This window comes from Salvelinus namaycush, chromosome 5 (assembly GCF_016432855.1).
Source record: "Salvelinus namaycush isolate Seneca chromosome 5, SaNama_1.0, whole genome shotgun sequence".
In the NCBI taxonomy this organism is placed as follows: domain Eukaryota; kingdom Metazoa; phylum Chordata; class Actinopteri; order Salmoniformes; family Salmonidae; genus Salvelinus; species Salvelinus namaycush.
The window spans coordinates 15,041,114-15,067,526 of record NC_052311.1 but is presented as its reverse complement, the minus strand read 5'-3'; the positions used below and the strand labels follow the sequence as shown (position 1 = coordinate 15,067,526).

Sequence of the window (26,413 nt, the reverse complement as noted above, 5' to 3'; positions counted from 1 at the left end):
TGAGTCACTGGCCCTGTGCCATAACATAATGACTACTGAATCACTGGCCCCGTGCCATAACATAATGACTACTGAGTCACTGGCCCCGTGCCATAACATGATGACTACTGAGTCACTGGCCCCGTGCCATAACATGATGACTACTGAGTCACTGGCCCCGTGCCATAACATGATGACTACTGAGTCAATGGCCCGTGCTATAAACATAATGACTACTGAGTCACTGGCTCCGTGCCATAACATGATGACTACTGAGTCAATGGCCCGTGCTATAAACATAATGACTACTGAGTCACTGGCTCCGTGCCATAACATGATGACTACTGAGTCACTGGCCCGTGCAAAAAACAATATGACTGTGGCCTGGTGTTTATCCTCACCAAGTGACCTGACCAGAAAAAAACCAATACAAGCCCAGTGTGTGTGTGGACGTGTTTAACTATTCTTGTGGGGACCAGAAGTCCCTACAAGAATAGTAAACGAACAAAAAGTTGACCAGCTGGGGACATTTTGTTAGTCCCCACAAGGTCAAATGCTATTTCTAGGGGGTTTAGGATTAAGGTTAGAATTAAGTTAAATATTAAGGTTAGGAGCTAGGGTTAGGTTTAGGGTTAGGATAAAGTTTAGGTTTTTGGGTTAGGGTTAGGGTTAGGGTAAGAGTACGGGTTAGGATTAGGGTTAGGTTTAGGGTTAGGGGTTAGGGAAAATAGGATTTTGAATGGGACTGAATTGTATGTCCCCACAAGGTTAGCTGTACAAGACTGTGTGTGTGTGTGTGTGTGTGTGTGTGTGTGTGTGTGTGCAAGTGTTACCAAACACTCACTGTGGATGTTCTGAGCGAAAGCGTTTTCCAAGCAATACATCTTGATGAACTTGATACAGCCGAGGATCTCATTCATGAGCCTCACGCGCTGGTCAGTCACTAACACACACTTCTTACGGAAATACGCTGTGAGACGTGAAGCCAGCATCTGTCCCGGATAGAGAGAAGAAAATAAGTAACAGAGGAGAAATGCGAGTGTCGTAACAGGGAAATGAAGGCAGACACAGTCTACATCCCTATGTTTCCCCTAGTGCACTACTTTAGAACAGAGCCCCATGGGCCCTGGTCAAAAGTAGTACACTGTATAGGGAAGAAGGTGCCATTTGGGACGCAGACACAGCCCTATTGCATCAGCTGTACGGCAGGGTTACTGCAAGGAACAGGCTATAAACGGCTTCCAAATCAAGGCAAAGGTCCCCAACAGGCAGGCTCAGACTGAAGCTAACTCAATTGAAAGACTAACAACAGCAAAGTCAACAGGAGATTGGCAGTCGGAGAGTTTTCGGGAAGTTAAAGGGCAACTCCACCTCAATTTCATTATCCCCAGCACAATACCAGTGTCAACATATGTGAAAACAGTGCATTTCTATGTTTTTTAGAAACAAATCAAGTTAAAAACGTTCTACCCGATGACATCCTCAAACATTATAAAAACAGTGATTTTCAAAACACAGATTTGCGGTGACCTGGGGAGCAAGAAAATACCCTCCCTAGATATCCGTTGCAGGTTTTGAAAATCACTGTTTTTTAACCTACCCTGTGATGCCACAGAGAAGCCATTTATAGGACCTTTTTTCTTATCTTTTTAACCACAGATCATAGAAGCAGGCTGTTTTCACATATGTAGACACTGGTTTACTGCCGGAGATGAAGAATATGAGATTGAAAAATGGCAGAACTGCCCTTTAACTCCCCAAAACCCTTTTAAGGGGAATTAACAGGCTGTGCTGTAAAGGATAACGGTCTGTGAAGTGAAGGACATTAACTTTAGTTCTCCAGTTATGGGGAAATATGATGCTGTTCATCACTAATACTATAAACAGGAAAGACAATTCATGAACGACTAAGTGCTGAGAATGAGATAAGTTCACAGGAATCATGCTCCAAGTAACACTGCTGTCAAAATAATGTTTACTTTCATAGTGTATTCTTTTTTCAGTAACTAAAGCTTTGTTCCTAAATAAATAAACTGTATGAAAAGGTAGCACTAAGATGCCTCTGAGTTAATGAAAGTGGAGTAACTTTCCTTTAGACATCGGTTCACATTTTTTCATTAGTCGGCACTTTTTTTCCCCATAAGGTGTGGATTCCTTTGTTAGGAGACATGTGGAGGACTTCCTACCATAGCAGGGTAGAAGAAGATGAATATGGCTGATCCGACCAGTGCAGTGGGTCCCAGAAAGTAAGCAGTGTAGGACAGACCCAGGATGCCAACCAGCGGGCCCCCGGCCAGCAGACAGCCCACTGAGACTGCCTCGTATACCCGCTGGCCATCGCTGGAGCAGATGTTGATCAGCTGTAGGGAGGGACATTGACACAGAATGTTAGTGGACACATTGAACAGACCATTTACTTCACAAGGACATAGTGAGTCAAAGAGAATGAAATTAACCCACAGAATCCTGAAATGCTGCAATGAGAATAAGCTACAATAGTAGTGCATGGTCAAAGGGCCGAGGCATTGGCAAGACATAGGATTTAATTTTTTTCATTGTTTGTTTCAATCAAACTAATACAATGGAGTTATTTGTTATCTGAGACACACCTACAATGTAACCACTAGAAGTGCATTTCACTTTCAGAACTGAAGGCAATGTCTGTGGGGTAGGATTGCACATTATGGGGAATATTCAGAGGTGGAAACTTTCCGTGGAAATTAACGGGAATATGTGAATTAAAGGAAATATATGCAAATGAATATTAATACCATTTAAATGTAGATGTTTTTTTGCATTGGATATATTTACCAAATCATATAGAGACAGAAACATAAACCTTTTACCTTATCATAAGTAGACATAATTGCAAATGATTAAATCCTTCCAATAGAAATAAAAAAAAGTATTTAGTTACGAATTTAACTTTAATTAAATGAGTTGACTCTTCACATGGGATGATTTCATTGAACAACAAAAGAAAGGGAATATTGAATGATGCCCAATGATCCATCGCATCTCCCCCAAAATATTTAAACATACATCTGTAAAATGATAGTCTAGAAACTAAAGCTTTGGTTGTCTTCCTCTCAGGCTTCCATGTTTTCTCCCTGGACCTCCTCAATGTCTACCTCTTGAACATCAGACTGAGGCCTCATCTTCACTGTCACTTTCCAACCTTGTTGAGGATGGCTCGTTGTCAGGCTCAAAAAGCCTCAAATTTGCCCGGATGGCCACCAATTTTTTAACCCTTGTATTGGTCAGCCGGTTGCGTGCTTTGGTGCGTGTGTTCCCAAACAAGGACCAGTTGCGCTCTGAGGCGGCTGATGTTGGTGAGATTTGGAGGATGATGTAGGAAACAGGGGAAAGAGCCTCAGAGACACAAAGTCCCTTCCACCAGGTGGCTGATGAGATATGTTGGCAGGACTGCCATATTGCATCTCCATCCCAAAGCCCTTGCTTGGAAGTGTACCTCGCCAGACTGCCAAGAACCTTGCCCTTATCCAGGCAAAGGTGGCGAGACATGGTAGTGATGACACCATAGGCCTTGTTGAGCTCTGCACCAGACAGGATGCTCTTGCCAGCATACTTGGGGTCCAACATGTACGCTGCGGTGTGTATGGGCTTCAGGCAGAAGTCTTCACGCTTTTTGATGTATTTCAGAACTGCAGTTTCCTCTGCTTGGAGCAACAGTGAAGTGGGCAGGGCAGTACGGATTTCTTCTCTTACACCTGCAAGCAGAGTCTGAACATCAGACAGGATGGCATGGTCTCCCTCAATCCATGCAATGGCTACTGCAATAGGTTTCAGGAGATTCCGGCTGCTTACCTCTGTCAAAATACATCATCCAGGAGGATCCTCTTGATGGGGCTGTCTATATCAGCAGACTGTGTGTGATATGGCCATTTCTTGGAGAGACTCCTTCGCCTCAAGGAGACTGTCAATCATGATGACAACACCACCCCAACGGGTGTTGCTGGACAGCTTCCATGTGGTGCTCTTATTCTTCTCTTTGCTTGGTGCTGCAATAACTTGATGACCCTTCACATACCTAACCATTTCCTTGGCTCTCTTGTAGAATGTATCTTCAGTGCCATGATGTCATTGAGCAGCAGATTCAATGCATGAGCAGCACAGCCAATGGGTGTGATGTGAGGATAGGAATCCTTCACTTTAGACCAAGCAGCCTTCATGTTCGCAGCATTGTCTGTCACCAGTGCAAATACCTTCTGTGGTCCAAGGTCATTGATGACTGCCTTCAGCTCATCTGCAATGTAGAGACCAATGTGTCTGTTGTCCCTTGTGTCTGTGCTATTGTAGAAAACTGGTTGAGGGGGAGAGATTATGTAGTTAATTATTCCTTGCCCACGGAAATTTGACCACCCATCAGAGATGATTGCAATGCAGTCTGCTTTCTCTATGATTTGCTTGACCTTCACTTGAACTCTGTTGAACTCTGCAGCTAGCAAATGAGTAGATAAAGCATGTCTTGTTGGAGGGGTGTATGCTGGGCGAAGAACATTCAGAAATCTCTTCCAATACACATTGCCTATGAGGATTAGAGGTGAACCAGTTGCATACACAGCTCGAGCAAGACATTCATCAGCATTTCTCTGACTACTTCCTCCATTGAGTCAAAAAACCCTTCTGATTCATCATTTTCACCTCGAATAGAAGTAGAGGGACTTTTGTCAGAGGTTGCTTGTTGTGAGCGCAGAGGAAACTTTATGCACTTGGCCAGATGATTCCGCATCTTTGTTGCATTCTTCACATATGATTTGACACAGTATTTGCAATGTACACCGCTTTCCTTCTACATTAGCTGCAGTGAAATGTCTCTCCACACATCAGATAGTGCCCGTGGCATTTTCCTGTAAAGATGAGAATTATTATTTTTCTTTTTAAATAAAAAATACAATTCCATCTACAGATAAATAGTTCAGCAGTTAGATTAAACACCTCCTTTTTAAGAAATGTTTTCAAATGAAACATGTATAGAAACAGGTGAATTAACACTCAGTTAGCAGGCTCAAGCAAGCTAAAACCCACATGGTAGCAAAAACTAACTAGCAGAAATTGTTAACAAGTTAGAAAGGATTTAAACACACGTTGCTGTAGGCTCCTATTTACTAGTTAACAAAAAATCATGTATGCCATATAAAATATATTCACCCCACCCAGTATTGTAATCAAAACTTACCAGAAAGCATGTAGTCCTTGGCTCAGACAGTGTAGTAGTGTGGGGCATCATTAGTGTGCAAGATCTTGAGAATCAGCTGTACGTGTGATGGAAGAATGCACTGCACATGTGATGGAAGAATGCACTGCACATGTGATGGAAGAATGCACTGTACATGTGATGGAAGAATGCACTGTACATGTGATGGAAGAATGCACTGCAAATGTGATGGAAGAATGCACTGTGCATGCAGAGGGTTGCAATTCCATTGAATTGGGGATAGTTTAACCAAAATATGCCACAAGACCTAGAATTGCCTTATGCGTATCACACAAAAAAGCTTCAATGTTATAAGCTAACTTCTTTGATAAATTTAAGCAAAATTCCCCAAATTCCCGGGCTTAACTTCCCATGGAAAAATTCCGGAAATTTACCGTAATGTTCCGACCCTTCGCAAACCTACTGTGGGGATAAGGGGCTGATTTGGTCCACCATCACACAAACACCCTAGCCTGTTCGCAGATCTGTTTGGGACCAGGCATGACAATGACCATAGGAGTTGGCTATACTGAACAAACAGATCTGGGACCAGGCTAACAAACACTCACCTCTCCAGCACTGATGTCTTTGGTGCTGCGCAGGCGGAGGATCTTGTGGAAGGCGAATGTGAGCGCTGCACCCCGGAGGCGAGCGGCGGTGCGGTAGTTGACGGCCCACATGAGTGCCAGCGACCAGGAACGCATCAGCTCCATCAGGAAGATCCCTGCCACTAGGGAGAGGCCATAGGGCAGCCAGGCCTCCGCACTCTGAGAATACTCCAGCAGGGCACGCACCAGGAGAGCCTGGAAATGGGAATGAGGTGGGAAAGGGAGAGGTAAGAAAGGAAGCGTAGAAGAGGGAGAGGAAGAAGGAGAGGAAGGAAGAGTAGGCAGAAAGAGGAACATTTGGAGCCAGATTAGAGACATACAATAAGGTAATTGAGGAAGACAGACGTAGAGTGAACTGGAGACTTTGGAAGGACAATGGGAAAGATAGGCAAAGTCTTAAATGATGACATTAGATGGTGCCCATCTTTCCCTTTCATTTGGGATTGAGCCATATGGATCTACAGTGCATTCGGAAAGTATTCAGACCTCTTGATGACTTTTTTCACATTTTGCTACGTTACAACCTTATTCTAAAATGGATTAAATAAAAAAATCAATCAATCTACACACAATACCCCATAATGACAAAGCGAAAGAAAAATTGGGGGAAAGTTTAGCAAATGTATTCAAAATTAAAAACAGAAATATCTTATTTGCATAAGTATTCAGACCCTTTGCTCTGAGACTCGAAATTGAGCTCAGGTGCATCCTGTTCCCATTGATCATCCTTGAGATGTTTCGACAACTTGATTGGAGTCCACCTGTGGTAAATTCAATTGATTGGACATGATTTGGAAAGGCACACACCTGTCTATATAAGCTCCCACAGTTGACATTGCATTTCAGAGCAAAAACCAAGCCGTGAGGTCAAAGAGCTCTGAGACAGGATTGTGTCGAGGAACAGATCTGGGAAAGGGTACCATAAAATGTCTGCAGCATTGAAGGTCCCCAACAACACATCGGCCTCCATGAGAAACAAGATTCTCTGGTCTGATGCAACCAAGATTGAACTATTTGGCCTGAATGCCAAGCGTCACGTCTGGAGGAAACATTGCACCATCCCTACTGTGAAGCATGGTGGTGGCAGCATCATGCTGTTGTCAGGACCCGGTGCGAGAAACAGTCACTAATAATCGTCAGAACCCAGAAGATGAGGCAGACACAGCAGTACTAGAGATGGTGGTTTAATAAAAGAACAAAATCTTCAGGCAAAGAAACTAAATCCACAATGTCCAAAAATAAAGCCAAGAGGCACAAAATGGAAATCCTCCAAAATACAAAAGAAACTCCACAAAGTGGTAAAAAACAGCAGGGAAAAAACAAACCTCAAAAGACTACTCAAATAATACACAAGAACTAAACCAGAGAACCTCTGGAAAATCCAACAAGAGAAATATCTGTATAAAACAAGGCTGGGGCTGGGTGCTAACTTACAAACACTGAGCAAGGAACTGAGGAACACACAGGGTTTAAATACTAACAAGGGAATGACCTACAGGTGCAAACAATAATTAGAGCAAGAAAAACAAAAGGTACAAAAAAGGTGCAATGGGGACATCTAGTGACCAAAACCCGAACAGTCTTGGCCAAAACCTGACAGAATCCCCCTCCTAGGAACGGCTCCTGACGTTCCTACCAGCCTTCTCAGGGTGGAGGGTCCTGAACTGACGAATGAGGTCAGGGTCCAGTATGTCCTTGGCAGGAACCCAGGAGCGCTCCTCGGGACCGTAGCCTTCCCAGTCCACCAGATACTGCCAGGACCGCTGCACCCGGCGGGAATCCAGTATCCGGTGGACGGTATAAGCCGACTGGCCACCGATGACACGGGGCGGAGGGGGAGGTCTGCCTGCCGGGATAAGGGGAGAAAAAACAACAGGTTTTAATAAAGAAATGTGAAATGTTGGATTGATCTTAAGGGATCTGGGTAAGTGCAGGCGAAAAGTAACGGGATTGACTCTCCTGGCAATCTTAAAGGGACCGATGAACCTCTGGGACAGCTTGCGAGACTCCACCCGTAGTGGTAAGTTCTTAGTTGAGAGCCATACTCTCTGGCCGGGGTACAGGGTAGGACCGGGACGGCGACGTCTGTTGGCTTGTCGTTGGTACTGCTGAGAGGAACGCAGAAGATTAAGACGTGCCTTCTTCCACGTAAGCCGACAGCGTCTGATGAACCTCGAGGCTGAAGGCACTCTGACTTCTGCCTCCTGGTCCGGGAACAATAGAGGCGCATAGCCAAACTGACACTCATGCGGGGATATACCAGTGGAGGAGGAGCACAAGGTGTTGTGCGCGTACTCGGCCCAAACAATGAAGGATGACCATGTGGACGGGTTGTTGGAAACCATGCATCTGAGGGTGGTTTCCAGCTCCTGATTCATCCTCTCAGTTTGGCCATTGGACTCCGGATGGTACCCTGAAGATAAACTGGCCGTGGCCCCTATGAGTTGGCAGAAGGCCTTCCAAAACCTTGAGGCGAACTGGGGACCTCTGTCGGAAACCATATCTTGCGGAATCCCAAAGACTCGGAACACATGGTTAATCACCAACTCAGCTGTTTCCTTGGCAGAAGGTAATTTGGTCAAGGGAACAAACCTGGCCGCCTTAGAAAACCTGTCGATGATGACTAGGATCGTATTATTACCATGGGACGGAGGAAGGCCAGTAATAAAGTCCAACGAGATATGGGACCAGGGTCGGTGGGGAATAGATAGAGGGTGAAGGAGTCCTTGAGGGCGGAGGTGAGAAGATTTGCCCTGGCAGCACACGGAACAGGCCTTGACGAAAATGGCAACGTCTTCTTTTATGGTGGGCCACCAGAACTTACGCTGGATGAACTCCAAGGTGCGACCTACGCCCGGGTGACAGGTGAGGCGAGAGGAGTGCCCCCACATAAGGACTTGGGACCTTGCTGCCTTGGGAACAAACAACCGATTAGCAGGACCTCCTCCAGGGCCCGGTTCGATGGCTTGAGCTTGTTTCACGGAATCCTCCACTTGCCACGAGATCGGAGCCACGATCTTAGCGGCCGGAAGGACAGTCATGTCAGTATCTTCTCGAATGGCAGGAGAGTAGATTCGTGACAAGGCGTCCGGTTTGAGATTCTTCGACCCGGGTCTATAGGTGAGGATAAACTGAAATCGGCTGAAGAAAAGAGACCATCGAGCTTGTCTGGAATTCAACCGCTTCGCCTGCTGGATATACTCCAGATTTTTGTGGTCCGTAAGCACTTGAAACGGTTGAGAAGCCCCCTCGAGCCAGTGTCTCCATTCCTTCAATGCCATCTTAACCGCTAGGAGTTCACGATCCCCCACATCGTAATTCCTCTCGGCCGGGGTAAGCCGGTGAGAGAAGAAGGCGCAAGGATGAAGCTTCTTGTCTTCACCCCTCTGAGACAGGACAGCTCCAACCCCAACCTCTGATGCGTCTACCTCCACCACAAAAGGTTCATCCGCCGTTGGTAGTGTCAGGATGGGAGCAGAGAGGATGCGCTGCTTGAGTCCTCGGAAGGCCGTCTCAGCTTCTCTTCCCCACAGAAACCTTGTGTTGCCACCCTTGGTTACAGCTGAGAGAGGGGCTGCCACCGAGCTGAAGTTCTTGATGAACTTGCGGTAAAAGTTGGTGAAGCCCAGGAAACGCTGAACTTCCTTAACGGACTTGGGGGTGGGCCAATCCGCTACCGCCCCTACCTTCTTGGGGTCCATCTGGACTCGACCAGGTTCCACTATAAATCCCAGGAATTGTACTCGAGAGGAATGGAATTCACACTTTTCCGGCTTAACGTACAAATGGCTGTCTAGGAGGCGTTTGAGCACTTGTCTGACATGCTTAGTGTGTTCTTGAAGGGAGCTCGAAAAGATGAGGATGTCATCCAAGTAAACAAACACGAAGATGTTAAGCATATCCCTAAGCACATCATTTATGAGCGCTTGGAACACAGCCGGGGCGTTGGTCAGGCCGAAGGGCATCACCGAGTATTCGTAGTGACCAGTAGGCGTGTTGAAAGCGGTCTTCCACTCGTCCCCGGGTTTGATCCGCACAAGATGGTATGCGTTCCGCAGGTCAAGCTTAGTGAAGACAACTGCTTCCTGGAGCAGCTCAAAGGCTGTGGCCATAAGGGGTAGCGGGTAGCGGTTACGGACGGTTATGGCATTGAGTCCCCGGTAGTCAATGCAAGGTCGTAATCCACCGTCTTTCTTGGCCACAAAGAAAAACCCTGCTCCCGCCGGCGAGGTAGATGGACGCATGAGGCCTGCTGCCAGAGCGTCCTTGATGTAGGTATCCATAGCAGCTCGTTCGGGAGGAGAAAGGGAAAAGATCCGACCCCTGGGAGGGCAGGTCCCCGGAAACAGGTCGATGGTGCAATCGTAAGGTCTATGGGGTGGTAGTTTGGTGGCCCTCTGTTTGCTAAATACCAGTTTGAGGTCATGGTAACACTCGGGAACTCGGGACAGGTCGATGGATTCTAGAGACTCGGAAGGGGAACTCTGGGAACTCGGGAAGATACAAGTGGCTTGGCACGTAGGACCCCACTGCTTGATAGTGCCCACAGACCAGTCGATGTGAGGGTTATGGCTGTGAAGCCAGGGGTAACCAAGGACGAGAGGGAACTCGGAACAGGAGATCAGATGAAAGTTCATCACTTCCTGGTGTTGGGAAACTGAAAGTCGCAAGGGGGTAGTGGCACGAGTGACAAGTCCAGATCCCAAAGGGCTTCTATCCAACGTAGTAACCCTTATGGGGTCACTTAGAGGTTCAGAAGGAACGCCATTCTCCTTCGCCCAGACCCCATCCATGAAGTTACCTGCGGCTCCAGAGTCTACCAAAGCTTGAAGAGAAAACTCGTGGTCGTCCCAGGAAAGGGTAACTGGAATGAGCAGGCGGGAGTTGGATGGATGGGAGGAGGTTATGTTTCCCGTTACAGTCCTCCCAGGCCTGCACGGGAGAGTGCGTTTCCCTGGAGCCCGGGACACGTGGAGCGGAAATGGCCCGGTTTGCCGCAATATAGACAGCATCGCTCCCTCATCCGGCGGTCTCTCTCAGCCTGGGAGATGCGTCCAACCTGCATGGGTTCTGGTGGAGCCAGCGAGGATAAAGGTGGAGACTCGGAGCTGGAACCGATAGGAGCTAGGGTGAGCGGTCTACGGTTGAGTTCTCTCTCTCTCAGACGCTGTTCTATGCGTGAAGCCAACTTGATAAGGGACTCGAGGTTGTCCGGTGGTTCCCGAGTGGCCAATTCATCTTGGATGGTGTCAGAAAGACCCTTCAAAAAACACACTGTGAGCGCCTCGTCGTTCCAGCCACTTGCTGCTGCCACAGTGCGGAACTGGATGGCATAGTCCGTCACGCTGCGCCGACCTTGGCGGAGAGTCAGGAGCTGTTTGGCTGAGTCAGGGCCGTTGGTAGGACCTTGAAACACTCGCTTGAATTCTTCAGCAAAGGTAGAGTAGCTGGCACAGCAGGGACTTTGGGCATCCCACACAGCAGTAGCCCAGGCTAGGGCTTTTTCCGACAGCAGGGTGATGATATATGCTATCTTGGACCGGTCGGTGGGAAACGACGATGGTTGCAGCTCAAAGGAGAGAGAACATTGGGTGAAAAACCCCTTACAAACACTCGGATCCCCTGAGAACCGTTGGGGAGGCGGCAGACGAGGTTCAGCCAGGGGGTTAACTGCCAGGGGCACTTGAATCGGATGAACTGGAGCAGAAGCGGTTGCCGGGGAAAGTCGATCAGAAATCTGCTTTATGGAAGTCAGCATCTCTGACAGAAGTTGAGAATGTCTAGCCATTAAGGCCTCTTGCTGAACCAGAGCAGCTTCGTGGCGTTGGACAGTCCCCTCGTGGTGGGACAGCATGGGAAAAAAAACCTGGGTACTGGCTGCCTCTGGGTTCATTATAATGGCTCAGTGTTTCTGTCAGGACCCGGTGCGAGAAACAGTCACTAATAATCGTCAGAACCCAGAAGATGAGGCAGACACAGCAGTACTAGAGATGGTGGTTTAATAAAAGAACAAAATCTTCAGGCAAAGAAACTAAATCCACAATGTCCAAAAATAAAGCCAAGAGGCACAAAATGGAAATCCTCCAAAATACAAAAGAAACTCCACAAAGTGGTAAAAAACAGCAGGGAAAAAACAAACCTCAAAAGACTACTCAAATAATACACAAGAACTAAACCAGAGAACCTCTGGAAAATCCAACAAGAGAAATATCTGTATAAAACAAGGCTTGGGCTGGGGCTGGGTGCTAACTTACAAACACTGAGCAAGGAACTGAGGAACACACAGGGTTTAAATACTAACAAGGGAATGACCTACAGGTGCAAACAATAATTAGAGCAAGAAAAACAAAAGGTACAAAAAAGGTGCAATGGGGACATCTAGTGACCAAAACCCGAACAGTCTTGGCCAAAACCTGACAGCTGTGGGGATGTTTTTCAGCGGCAGGGAGACTAGTCAGGATTGAAGGAAAGATGAACGGAGCAAAGCACAGAGATCCTTCATGAAAAGCTGCTTCAGAGCGCTCAGGACCTCAGACTGGGGAGAAGGTTCACCTTCCAACAGGACAACGACCCTAAGCACACATCCAAGACAGCGCAGAAGTGTCCGAATGTCCTTGAGCGACCCAGCCAGAGCCCGGACTAGAACCCGATTAAACATCTCTGGAGAGACCTGAAAATAGCTGTGCAGCGACGTTTCCTATCCAACCTGACAGAGTTTGAGAGGATCTGCAGAGAACAATGGGAGAAATACAGGTGTGCCAAGCTTGTAGAGTCATACCCAAGAAGACTCGAGGCTGTAATCGCTGCCAAAGGTGCTTCAACAAAGTACTGAGTAAAGGGTCTAAAAACTTATATAAATTTGCACCCAAAAATAAGTTATCAATTTTAGAATTAGGCTGTAAAGTAAAAAATGTGGAAAAAGTCAAGGGGTCTGAATAGTTTGAATGCACTGTACATAACTGACTGGGGTCATGAACTCATCTCAACAGACCACTCAAGGTCTGAAAATGTGCAGGCGTCCAAAATTGTAATTACAGTAAGATTACCAGTGCTACTATAGTTCAATCTATGCCAAATAAATCTGTACAGTAGGCCTACATAGCACCCAGGCAGGAATGTGAGACAAATGATTCATTGTGTAACTTGTAAATACAGTTGATAATTAGTGGAATGAGGAAAGCTGCTAGCATGTACAGTAGCATGCCACACATAGACCTAGCATGACATCCATATAAACAGCCAGAGGTGTTGATAACAATACAGCCACTCAATATCTCAGTTGAAAGGCAATTAAATTCGGAGTTCCTCATCCGAAATTGTGTTTAATATGGCTGTAATAAGCGCTGGCATTGTGGTTCAATACTAATTTGGGGTATTTTAGGTAGGAGGGGGAAATGAAGTCCGAAGTGTGGCAGTTGGAAAAGAACAGCCTATTTCTGGGACAAAGTGTAACCCTGGTACCAATGGTTAATCTGGAGGATTAATATGGGTTTCACCATCTAAAGCTTTCTAATCTTCTGGTATGTTTTCATTTAAATTTTCAGACCAGCGTGAAATTGGATGAAGTGCTTTTTTAAACAGTTAGAGCTAGGGTACGTCCCGAATGGCAATCTATTCCCTGTAGAGCAGCGGTCCCCACCGCAGGGCTGCACGGAAAGGATAAATCATTATTTTTTAAATCGGTAAAATAAAATAATAATTATATACAATTATGGGCTATTTGTGCAGTAATTACGCTGAACTTGGTGCAGTCTGTTGGTCCTTTTCTCACCACTCTAATATCTCCGTCACGCCCACAAGTTACAGATTTTGAATGAGTAATGTGCTCGCTGCGAGCAGTGTTGCCAACTAATTTTCAGGGTAAGTTGCTAGAGGCAGGTTGATATGTTGCTAAAAGTTGCTAAATGACATTGTGATGTCATTGCGTGATAACGTAAAACTGCGTCATTACGTAGAATACACAATAACGTTACTCAAATTGACTGGCCATCTCAGCATAAAATATGATTTGACATTTGTTATCAAGGTACAGACTCCCACTCTTTTCTGTACTTCTGGCTGTACAATTTTGATTGAGACATGTTGATTGATGTTGTAAGTTCTGTTCAAGATCAAACATTTGTAACCAACTATATTCACTGGGTTTGGCTCGTCGAACCCGTGCTGCAGTCAGCCAACAATGACTTGCAATTTGCTGAAATTGCTGCTGTCTGTGCACGAGCTGAGCGCCTGCTGCTGACGTCACTCACAATGCACTTTTGCAGCCAGGCACGTGTGTTGTGACTGAGGGTGTGACAGAGAAAATCATTTTTGTGTCATTTAGAGGGAAAATGCGTGCATTATAGCGTTTGAGTCACTTTTCAAAAGTTGCTAAAAGTTCCAAATACATTTTTAAAAGTAGCTAAATTTGTTGCTAGGTGATGTTTGGAAAAAAAGTTGCCAGGGTACTCTGAAAAGTTGCTAAATCTAGAAACAAAATTGCTAAATTGGCATCACTGGCTGCGAGTTCATAACGGTCTGCGTGAGCTTTGTTGCCCGCCGACTTTGTACTAGCTAGCTACGTTAGCTGACACGAATATAAACAAATAAACGTCGCTGGAGAGCTTCTTCGGAAGGGGTAAAGGATATTAAAAAGGCCCAACGACGATTACGATAATGCAAAGATAGCAGAGCCCGAGGCTGCAAAAAATAAATAAAATAAAGCCTCATTCAACAGAAAATATGAGTCCTACCTAAAATATGGCTTTATTGCAACAGGTGACTTGCATGCTCCAAGCCCCCTGTGTACAGTATCACGTTAGACCTACTTAAACTAAAATGTTATGAAAAAGCAGCTATACTAAACTTGTAGGCCTAATCGATATCCCACAGCCAGTCCTGGAAAATATTGTCTATATGAGAACGGTCCATGGTGCAATGGGGACCGCTGCTGTAGCATGCACTACTTTTGACTAGAGTCCTACAGGCCCTGGGCAGAAGTAGAGCACTACATAGGGAATAGGGCATTATGTGTGAACACATCCCCAGTCTCTGAGCCAGTATGCAGGCAGATTGAGGGCTGCAGCAGAAGACAAAGAAAGTAGGAGGGATTTGGAGTGTACTTACAGGCCCAATGAAGCCCGTGACCATGGTGATGAGGAGAGAGAAGATGGCAACCAGCATGCGGGTCTGGCAGAACCTCCAGAAGACGCGAGACAGTGATGCCCCGTCTTTCCCCTTCTGTTTCAGCTCATCATGCCACAGGTTCTCCAGTCTGACCATGGGGGGGAAGAGAGAGAGAGGAGTTAAGATGGACAGATGAAACTTGAGACCATGGCAATAGGATCTGATTAGCCTTCACCCAGTTCTAACCTTTTCCTATTCAAGGGATGGCAAAAACACCTGGGCCTCATTTATAACCGTTGCCTAAATTTGACACTAAATAATTAGCCATTTCTGCAAAGACTGTGCACACACAAAAATATTGCAATTTATAAACTTGGCGCACGCCATACATTTTATTTTATTTATGTAACTAGGCAAGACGGTCCCATTTGGGGTGATGCATGCTTCTGATATAAATCAGACACATAGTAAAACTGCGTGAGCGTGAAAGAGCATTATAACGCTGCCTGAAAAACGTCCATCATTCACCTTTTATGGTGACAATAACGTGCTTATGTGCTGTATACATTGGAAGTATTGGAATTAGGCCAAGACAGTTTCTAAAGGAAATAGCCATGGCCAACTTGATCAAATGTCTCTGCATGTTTTCTTTTGCAGTGACATTTGCTGTCTGACCATTTTTGAAAGAGAAAAACTATTGCAAATTGTTGTGGACCTGTAAACCGATCGTTTGAATTCAATACCGTTGTGCATTTACCTTTTCCCAAACCTAAATATACTGCACTGCCCGCGAATTCTGAAACATTGTCTACTCTGATGAAAACAACACTTTTTTGCTGTTGTAAAATGAAGGTTCAATTCAACTAGGCATGTCAGTTAAGAACACATTCTTATTTACAATGACGGCCTACAGTAGGCCTACTTAGTGGTAGCCTAAACACTTCAATGCAGAAGATCAACTGTCTGTTCACCTGTTAAATTCACCTGTATGTTATAAACAGCGCTTCCTTTCAGATCTATAGAGCAATAACAACAGTCTTATAATTATAATCTAATAGGCCCAATTAAATGAGAGATGCGCATGGTAATTTGTTGTATGGCTACTTTGGGAATATTAATTCATCATGGCCAGAATAGGTGAGGAACTTATTTTGCAATGGTTATGATTATTGTACTATGTTTAGAAATTAAATATTATAAATTAAATGCTCAGTAGCCCAATCTTTTGGCTACCATCGCTAAAAGAGATCTCAGTGATGTTGAATGAGGGATCTCAAAGGAGCATAGGGTGTTTAAGGGGTGTGAGTGTGTCTCAGTCACCAGATCTCAATCCAATTGAACACTTATGGGAGATTCTGGAGCAGCACCTGAGACAGGGTTTCCCATCACAATCAACAAAACACCAAATGATGGAATTTCTCAAAGAAGAATTGTCACGTCCTTCAAATAGAGTTCCAGACACTTATAGAATCTCTACCAAGGCACATTGAAACGGTTTTGGCGGCTTGTGGTAGCCCAACGCCCTATTAAGAGACAAGGTTGGTGTTTCCTTTATTTTGGCAGTTACAGTGCATTCGAAAAGTATTCAGACCTCTTAACTTTTTCCACATTTTGTTACGTTACAGCCTCTAAATAATTTTTGTCCATCATCAATCTACACACAATACCCCATAACGACAAAGCAAAAACAGGTTTTTAGAAACCCTAAAAAAAGTAAATATTACATTTACATAAGTATTCAGACCCTTTCCTCAGTACTTTGTTGAAGCACCTTTGGCAGGGATTACATCCGAGTCTTCTTGGGTATGACGCTACAAAAGCTTGGCACACCTGTATTTTGGGAGTTTCTCCCATTGTTCTCTGCAGATTCTCTCAAGCTCTGTCAGGTTGGATGGTGAGCGTCAGTGACCACCGGGTTCTTGGTCACCTCCCTGACCAAGGCCCTTCTTCCCCGTTTACTCAGTTTGGCCAAGCAGCTAGCTTTAGGAAAAGTATTGGTGGTTCCAAGCGTCTTCCATTTAAGAATGATGGCCACTGTGTTTTTGGGGACCTTCAATGCTGCAGACATTTTTTGGTACCCTTCCCCAGATCTGTACCTCAACACAATCTTGTCTCGGAGCTCTACGGACAATTCCTTCGACCTCATGGCTTGGTTTTAGCTCTGACATGCACTGTCAACTGTGGGACCTTATATAGACAGACTCCAATCAAGTTGTAGAAACATCTCAAGGATGATCAATGGAAACAGGATGCACATGAGCTTTATTTCAAGTCTCATAGCAAAGGGTCTGAATACGTATATAAACATGTTTTTTATACAACTGCAAAAATTTCTCAACCTGTTTTAGCTTTGTCATTATGGGGTATTGTGTGTAGATTGATCAGGATATATATTTTTTAAATCCATTTTAGAATAAGGCTGTAACATAAAACAAAATGTGGAAAAAGTCAAGGGATCTGAACACTTTCCAAATTAGTATGCCCTCTGCAGACAGATGAAGGTGATAGATCAGCTAATATTAAGATGGTGATGGAAATTAGCATTGAGGACAAAATGATTATCTTGGAAAAATGCATAATTCATAACAGTATTTTACACTAAATAGACTAATTTAACATTGTGGGTCAGATTAATCACAGCAACGGCCAACGAGCCCAATGGAGATGAGAATGGATGGCATGTAGGATAATAGTCGCGTGAGCATTACACGCAAGCATGTTAAATATGTGGTAATGCACTCTTTTACCGGTGTGTAAATTCCCCATGAAGAGGGAAAAATGCCTTGACAAAATGGATAGGAAGAAAAGGATAGAGCAGGTGCCACATCTAATTGATGTGTTAATGAGTTTATTACAAACGTTACAGAGATACAAAGTGCACTAACCCGTGCACATTCTCCCCTGGGCAGATTATTAAAACTTGAATTCACATTTACCTCCGAGCTGAGTGAGAAATTACAATTAACACTATATCTACACTAAGCCGTCTATGCAGAGAGAGGTTTGCAGGAAAGGAAACATTCAAAGCTTAGTGTAAATATATATCCATTTGAGTTTTTGGTTTGAATTGATATCAATGGTCGATACACCAAGCAGTTTAACTTAGAGAGAAGCCTTTCAAGGCTGTAAAAGGTATACAAGCAAAATAAATCCCGTCCACTGTCTAATGTTGAAAAGAGTCTAGTTGTAGTGCACTATGGAGTGTAATTGCACATAAAGCACCTATAAATCTATAAAACACCTTTCACTTGTCTTAATAATACTGAAAGTAACAAAATAAAAAGTCAGTGCTGCAAAATGTAGGCCTAATAGCAACACTTTGTACTGGCTCGCCTTACAAAAAAACGTGCCTAAGAAAACAAATGTGGTGACTGAATGCAGCTAGGGGCTAGTCTGCTAGCGTTTCATGAATAGCACCTTCTTTTGGCACTCAAGTGTCAACTCTCCCAGGGGGCTCTCTGGCTCCTCTCCCATCCCTCTCTTTGGTAGTTGCGTTACGTAACTGTTCTAGCCATGTAAACACAAAGTTAAACCCTCCACTCTACCTCTTTTTCTCAGACGTGGCACAAGCATATCATTGTGTCCGTTTTCTGGGCCACGTTTGGACCCAGGTCAGGGACATACTGCGAGCTCTTCTCATGCCTCTCTCCCATGTAGTCCCCTATAGCATGTTATAAGCCTAGCCGACAGGAATTTCTGCTCTTGATCAAAATGTGGAAGTCGTTTAAGATGAGTCACAAATGATCCACCATTTAATATGTCCTTCTTGTGTTCATTCATTCATTCATGAATGACAGATTCACCTCCATAAGGGTGAGGACACAAGACTCAAAGGATTGCTTGAAATGCTGTTTTGGCAGCCACACTGAGGCGAGGACGAGGGATAATGACATAACTGTTCTCTCTGTAGGCAAGACTGAGCGAGGCTAGTCCTGGCTAACTCTAACACCCTAATCTCTAATCCTAGGCTATTAATACCACCCTCCCTAACCGCCATATCTCTCCTGGAAGTGACAAGATGTTCATCAAATCAGGCAATCAACCTCTGTGGAGGGTGACTCTGGGAAATCCCACAAACGGCAAATGTGGAGGTCCACTGATATTACCTTGCGAAACCTTGGCTGCACTACTGTTTTCTGGTTTAACTCGCACAGGGGCAGGAAAAGGGATTCATCAAATATTTGTTGAAGGGGAAAACATTGGGTTTCTGATAAGATACAAAATAATAACCCTGTTGAACCTATGGAGAGTCAATGGACCATAGGGTGCTTGGGCATTGATGTTTGACAATAGCCTCACCTCTGACAATTGAATTCAGAGGCCTCGTGGCAGGATAGGCCCCATACGTCATCTATGGAGAGGCTGGATGTCTTGTGGGCTCTCCGTGCTAGTGGGGTGAGCCAGTGCAGAGTCATGAAGGAGAAGAGGCCAGCGTTGTCGACTGGGTGCTGGTGCCTGCGAGAAAGACAGGAGCAGAAAAGAACGGACTGAGTGAAAATCTAGGCACCATCTGGGTGCTAGGTGGAGAGAGATAGAGCGAGAGAGATTAAGCGAGAGAGAGAACACACTGGCCCCTGAGAGAAAAGAAAAGAGCCCCTGAGCCTTCACTTTGACCGGGGAAAGATGAATCATGAACCACCGTTGTTTGAACAGCAGTTTGCAGGCACTTCATAGAAATCTTGGGGAGCTGTGAAAAAAGTTCAGGGACAGTTTATCAGTCAGTGTGCGTTCAAACACAGAGCCCTCTGTTAGCGGGGGATAAGTCAATTCCCTTATCATGGCCTCCTGCTGCTCGCTTGAAACAGGAAGACTATAGTTGAGTCCCAAATGGGACCCTATTCCCTTCATAGTGCACTTATTTTGACCAGGGACTATAGTACTGTACTATGAAGGGAATTGAGTGCCATTTGGGATGCAGACATTTACCCTATACACTCACAACTCAGCAGGGCACACTGTCTCATGTTGACATTGCAGGATTTTTGCCGATTAGTAAAGGCTCTAAAACAGCGGTTCCCAAACTAGGGGTCCTGATATGAAAATGGGGTCGCGGGAGAATTTCTGAAATTCTGAAAAATATATACAAAAATAAATATATCGTCTTTGTATCTCAAAATCACTGTAATGTGGTTAACCTTAAAAATCGAAATGAAAATTATTCAAATCTAAAAGATAAAATTCAACCAGAGAGCTCCCTTAGATCATGGGAAAAGGCCTCACTTGACTGTTGCACTTTAATCATTCCCACGGTGAATGGCTAGGCCTGTTACGCTATGAAACCACACACTATTGCAGAGACTTTGATATTACCGTCCGCAATTGAAAACAATGTGTGGGGAGGCACAAACTCAAATCAATACCTTTGTCATATAACACTGTTAAAAAAATGTATGCTATTACAACAGTATGGCGGGCAGGCCGCTGCACTCTAGTTATGAATGTGTCTCCCTCTGCCATATGGACACATTGTATGATACACCAAAAGCAACTGGTGGCAAGAGAGCGGAGCACAGGACTCTGAGATACTGTATACCGCAGCAGGTAACTTCGATTGTAAACTACCACATCCACTGAGCGAACGCCTGTTTGCAAAGTTATGTGGAGATATGATATCAGAGCATGACAATGTTCTATTTCACACTGAGGCTTTGTGGTTATCGAGGGGGAGAGTTGGAAAGATTTTTTTGCTTTGAGAGAGGAACTGTTGTGTCTCCTTGCCTACGTAACAGACATATTTGGGAAACTGAACGAACTGAACACAAGCATGCAGGGGAAATACAAAAACATTCTACAGACAAGTGACCGAATCAGTGGAAATAATTCTTATTGGACAGAGTCTTTCAAAAGTGAACCATGCCCCCTTCCCTTCGGCTGTGCATGTTTCCTAACAAAAAACAGCATTAATAAGTGTCCCACACAAGGGACGACTGCTCACCTCCAATGCTTGGAAGAGCACTTTGGTACCTACTTCCCAATCCGTTTGACTGTAATTCTGGCTCAGTTGCGATTCCGGTGAGTGAAATTTAACCGAATGCATTCATGGGTCACTACAGAGGAGTTTTGGTTACTGACTCAAAGGGAATAGCCTGCCGTCTCCCTCTGAGTATTAAGGTTGCGTTCAAAACAACTAGGAACTCGTCCGGGTTAGGGAGGGTTTGGCCGGCCGGGAAGTCCTTGTCCCATCGCGCTCTGGCGACTCCTAGTGGTGGGCCGGGCTTGGCTGTCTTCCGGGTTAAGCGAGCGGTGTGTCAAGAAGCAATGCGGCTTGGCAGGGTCATGTTTCGGAGGACACATGGCTCTCGACCTTCGCCTCTCCCAAGTCCGTATGGGAGTTGCAGCGATGGGACAAGACTAACTACCAATTGGATATTACGAAATTGGGGGAGAAAAAGGGGTAAAAAAGTACCAAAAATTAAAAATATTTTATGTGATGGTGAGTTGAGAAGACAGTCAGAAATAATGCTAGAATGTTTTTCAATTGACTGTCATAGCACCAAATTAAAAAAATAAACATTGTCTGTTAATTACAATTTTTTCACATGGTGGAGGTCGCAAGAATTTTCAGATATCAAAATGGGGTCGTGGGCCCAAAAAGTTTAGGAACCCTAGGCCTAAAAAGAGGGTGCTTACTTGTGCGTTATCCTGAAGGGCTTCAGTATCTGCAGGCTGTGACGATAGCGGCCAGCCCTCCGCCTGGGACTGGTCCACGGCACAACCTCCCTCTGGCCTTCCTCTTCATCGGGGTCGGGTAAGGTTGGGGTTGCGGGGGAGGTCAGGGGCAAGCCCTCCACCCTGCCAACTGCCTCCAGAGCATCGGGGAACATGGCTGACCTTCTGTAGAGGGGAAAATGCAAACACAAAAGTTAGTTGACATGTAAAAGTGTTCGAACTGGCCCTTTCTGTGAGAAACCTGGGTTGGAGTTGAATTAGGGTTTTTGGAGAGACACTTAAACAATCTGAATAACCTAACAGCAAGTTTGAGTGCAGTGATTTCAAGCACTTGAGTTGAAAAGTCCTCATAGCAAATAATGGGCCATTTTCAATTCATGAATTTCAGTTAACTCTTTAAATTAAATCAAATCTTGGTGGGAACCCTTTCTATCCATCTATTGCCTAATCACCTCTTTTCTGAGCCCTATTAGAGAAGTATATTTGTTTTGCTGACTCACCTGTGGAGACCTGGTATGACTGAAAAGCACCTTGCTCATGTAACAATATTGCTTCTGGCCCTCTCCATGTTCTAAACTAGCCTTGAACCAGAGACCTTCTGAACACATCAACAACAGCCTCCCATGAATCATCGGTACCTATGGCTCCACAAAAGCTGCGGCCCTTGCAGGGCAAGGGAAACAACTACTTCAAGGTCTCAGGCCTAGTGTCACCGACTTTAACGCTATCTAGTTAGCCATTTCACACCAGTTACACTCAGGTTGTGCCCCCCACAGCCACAAATATGAAGTGCTTATCTATTTAAAGACGCCCGCTGGCGGCTTCAAGGGCTTGGGAAACATTGAGAGGAGGGAGGATATTTGAGCCGCTTGTGTGTTCGCACAGCGTCAGTGATCCTTCTATGGCAAAGCTCCACGATAAGGTCACTCAGAGTACTATGTTGCAGATCGACCTTGGCCAGGGAAAGGACAGCAATGTGGACTAAGACGAAAGGTTTATTTAAGAATGTATTTATTGACACAGACATGCTACCAATAAAGTTTAGCAAGGAAAAGCGGCCATAGGTCTACTACACCCAATGGGTCAGACACACACACACAGTAAAGTAGCATGTTGCAAGAGTCAGTTACAGTTCTGTGTACGTCAGACAGATCTTATCGGTATATGCGCTGAAAAGTAGCACTGTAAGAGTCAGTGTACAGTGTCTGTAGCATGAGAACTGCAGAGAAGTGAGACGTTTCACTTGACATACGAGAGAAAGTGATATTCCCCCGCCCCTTCCAACCTTTATCACGTGGCCCCTTCATCATGTGAAGTTTGTCACCAGGCTGATAACTTTGCAGAACCAGCTGCTATAGCAGAGACCATGCCTAAATAATTCCTAAACAGGCACCGTCAAGCAAACAGCCCCTGGACTGCCCAAACATGTTGATCAAGTTAATATCCTTATACAATTTCCTTATGTCAAATAAGTCCTGTAGGTTGGGTAAGTGCATATACTCAATAGTCCACTAAAAACATGAACTTAGCGAACGATAAAAGGACAACAAAACAAATATATATAATGATGCCAAAGCAGGTTAATATTAACCCAAGTTCCATTGTAGACTGTACTTTTAATTGACCCACGTTAAAAGGATGTGACCGGAGCATAAGCAAACAAAACATTTTTGTTAACCCTACATTCGAACTGCCCTGTTTGCTGGCAATGTCAAGTCCAAATAAATGAGAGGTCATTCAGTACAAAATCAATTTTGTCTGGGAAAAATTATGCACTGATGTAATTAGAAAATGGTATATCATTTGTAACAACCACAATCACCAAAATCCTTCACAATCATCATCTCCAGTGAAACATTGTAAAAAGTTGTCAACATCTACATTATTCTGTGTAAGAAACTTACATGTGCAAGTCTGCAGTCTGCCCTCAGTTGTCCCCCAGCGGTGCAGCTCTCAAATCTGATGTTTATGAATATTGGTTGAGGTATGGTCATTGGGTTTGATACCACTTTCGAAGGTTGCATCTACTTTTCTCTTAATAAAATACATAGGCAACACTTCTATAACATCAACTTTAAAATAATTAGCCATCTCCCACAGAATGTTTCTTGCTAGTTGTGTTACCACTTTTTCCGGACCTCTTTTCTTCCACTCAGTGCATACGGAATTCCCGATATCCACATGACGTCATCGCTGCTCAACCAACCGTAGCCTTGCTTGCATCGTCGCCGTAGCAACGTGAATGGTGACTACAAGAAAGCCACGTGGTGATCTCCAGCAGGGCGCGCGAACAGCTTACGTTTCTCTGTCTATATTTGGCTATGGAGAGAAGGTAAACAGCAGTCCAGCCAAGGCCATGGAGCTGAGTTGTGTGCTCTTTGACGCTTAGTTGGGTTGGGTGCATGTGATTTCCAAAAGGAAGAACATTGACAGAATAATCATCTAGATAACATGGTGGCTTTAAGCATGCCTGCATTGCATCATGAATGGATGCAAGCTCCCTAAATAAAATAAGGAATATTGTGCTCTGTTGTTGATAAGATGCACTGATTCCTTATGAAAAACACGGGGTTGAGAGACCTATGTAATTTCTTGTTGTCCGACGTAGGTGTCAAAATCAATCTATTTTGCACAATGTATTTCAATAAACTATTGAAAGTAACTTTGAAAAATAATAATTTGGTGGGTGCTTTTGTTTGTCCTATTTCACACATGTACAAGTGTGTATTAATTTGCATGTGTAAATTGGATGGTGCTTTTTTACATATTCCAACTCTCCCGAAACACCCTCGGAGAGTGGAATCACAGCTGGGGTCTGCAATTATTAACGGTGACCATGGAGCAATTAGGACAGATTTTTCACCTTGTCAGCTCGGGGATTCGAACTAGCGACCATTCAGTTACTAGGATCTAACCACTAGGCTACCAGCCACCCTGTGTTTGTGTGTATAGGAACTGGTGCCGAGGGTAGTCATTAGTATTCTTACAGTTGGTGTAATGGCCAGGCTGTAGCTCTTAGTAGGGATGTCTGCACCAGGCTGTGTTTACCCAGCTGACGGGGGAGTGGGTGGGGGAGACAAAGTTATATTTTTTGCAACTGAATAGTCAGTCGGCCCCTGGCAAGATGTGATGAAAAAGATAATGTTTCCGGTAGATGTATGAATAACAATAAATAATCAAGCTTTGAAGACTCAACTTGAGAGGTTGACAAAGTTGAAATAATAATAAATTAGTGCAGTATTTATGGGTAACACCTCAGATACAAAGATTTAGTCTGATCAAGTCATTATGGCCAACATCCCTTTCTATTCAGAATCCACTGTTATCTAATAGAAAAATACTTGATGACATTGCTGCTTCTTGTAGAGATCCCCAGGGTGGCCAATGGACGAATCATCTCACCTCTGAATTAGTCAGTGACCCCTGTTGGCACTTCAAACTCTTCTGCATTGTAAGTGCTGCTTAACCTTGGCCAGTGTTGTGATCCACTCCGAACTAACACGCTTGTAAAAGCCACTTGAGGACAAGAGAAACTGTGTTGTTACAATATGAACATTTAAGAAACCATAACTCTTTACAGTGTCCTCTATGGGTTTTGAGAGGCAGCGCAGTTGTTTCTTTGTCCAATCCAGCCCATGCAGTGCAAACACTGAAGTTAAAGGGAGACTGCACTTCCCGATTTGGCCTCATTTTGAAGATTGCTCATTAAGAAATGCAAGCAGCCAAACAAGGGTCATGGGGGTGTGGTTTGATGTGGGTGTGTTATGTCAGAGAGGAAAAAAAGGTGAAGCAAGAGGTTTCTCTCTTGACAAAATCTGTCCAAAATAAGCCCAATACGTTTCTATGGGCTTATTTTGGACCTAAGCTTGTAGTCTGCCTTCCCGCCTTTGGGACAACGACTCCCGTTGTTAGGGGAGAGACATGAGCATCTCGTCATTACAGATCTCTGGTTATGTTTGCATATCATACCCTTGTAGGTACTGTAGTTTGTCCTTCCTGAGTTTCCATAGCAACAACATAGCCACTTCCTCAAAAGTCAATTCCTTAAAATAGTATTTTTCCTTCAAATACATTTTTCATATGGAATAGCCTTCATTTCTCAGAACAAGAATAGACTGACGAGTTTCAGAAGAAAGGTCTTTGTTTCTGTCCATTTTGAGCCTGTAATCGAACCCACAAATGCTGATGCTCCAGATACTCAACTCGTCTAAAGAAGGCCAGTTTTATTCCTTCTTTAATCAGCACAACAGTTTTCAGCTGTGCTAACAATTGCAAAAGGGTTTTCTAATGATCAGTTAGCCTTTTAAAATGATTAGCTAACACAACGTGCCATCGGAACACAGGAGTGATGGTTGCTGAAATAGGCGTACAGAGGCCCAATGAGGATATTCCATCAATTATTATTATTATTATTATTTTTTAATCAGCCACTTCCAGCTATAATAGTCATTTACAACATTAACAATGTCTACACTGTATTTCTGATCAATTTGCTGTTATTTTCATGAACAACATTTTTTCTAAGTGACTCCAAACTTTTGAACGGTAGTGTATATATTTTTGTATAATCTTTTAAATCCCAGCCCCCATCCCTGCAGGAGGCCTTTTGCCTTTTGGTAGGTTGTCATTGTAAATAAGGATTTGTACTTAATGGACTTGAATAGTTAAATAAAGGTTAAATAAAAAAATACAACAATCATCTGTAAGCTGTTATCACTGCCCAAAATCACTTGCTAGCTAGCTAAGTTCCAACTCTGTGTTTGTCAAAGACGCTAGCAATCAGCTTATCAGGTCACTGGTGAGTGGCTGTGTGTGTGCTTCAATGCTATTTGTT

The 26,413-nt window shown here is 44.3% G+C and overlaps 1 protein-coding gene across 2 annotated transcripts in view; it reads right to left on the bottom strand.

Annotated features, from left to right (window-relative positions):
- wu:fb13g09 (multidrug resistance-associated protein 5) overlaps positions 1 to 23,745 on the bottom strand; it is a 53,942-nt gene extending 30,197 nt beyond the window's left edge. For both annotated transcript variants that reach the window (XR_005476954.1, XM_038993638.1), the window contains exons 1-7: positions 23,484 to 23,745; positions 21,541 to 21,744; positions 19,210 to 19,365; positions 14,911 to 15,058; positions 5,767 to 6,000; positions 2,166 to 2,339; positions 824 to 971 (exon numbers count right to left, since the gene is read on the bottom strand). Coding sequence is in view for 1 of the 2 variants with exons in the window: in XM_038993638.1 (XP_038849566.1) it covers positions 824 to 971; positions 2,166 to 2,339; positions 5,767 to 6,000; positions 14,911 to 15,058; positions 19,210 to 19,365; positions 21,541 to 21,734 (1,054 nt within the window). In the remaining variant the exon portion in view is untranslated. The remainder of the gene's footprint in view (positions 1 to 823; positions 972 to 2,165; positions 2,340 to 5,766; positions 6,001 to 14,910; positions 15,059 to 19,209; positions 19,366 to 21,540; positions 21,745 to 23,483) is intronic.
- Between the last annotated feature and the right edge of the window lie 2,668 nt (positions 23,746 to 26,413).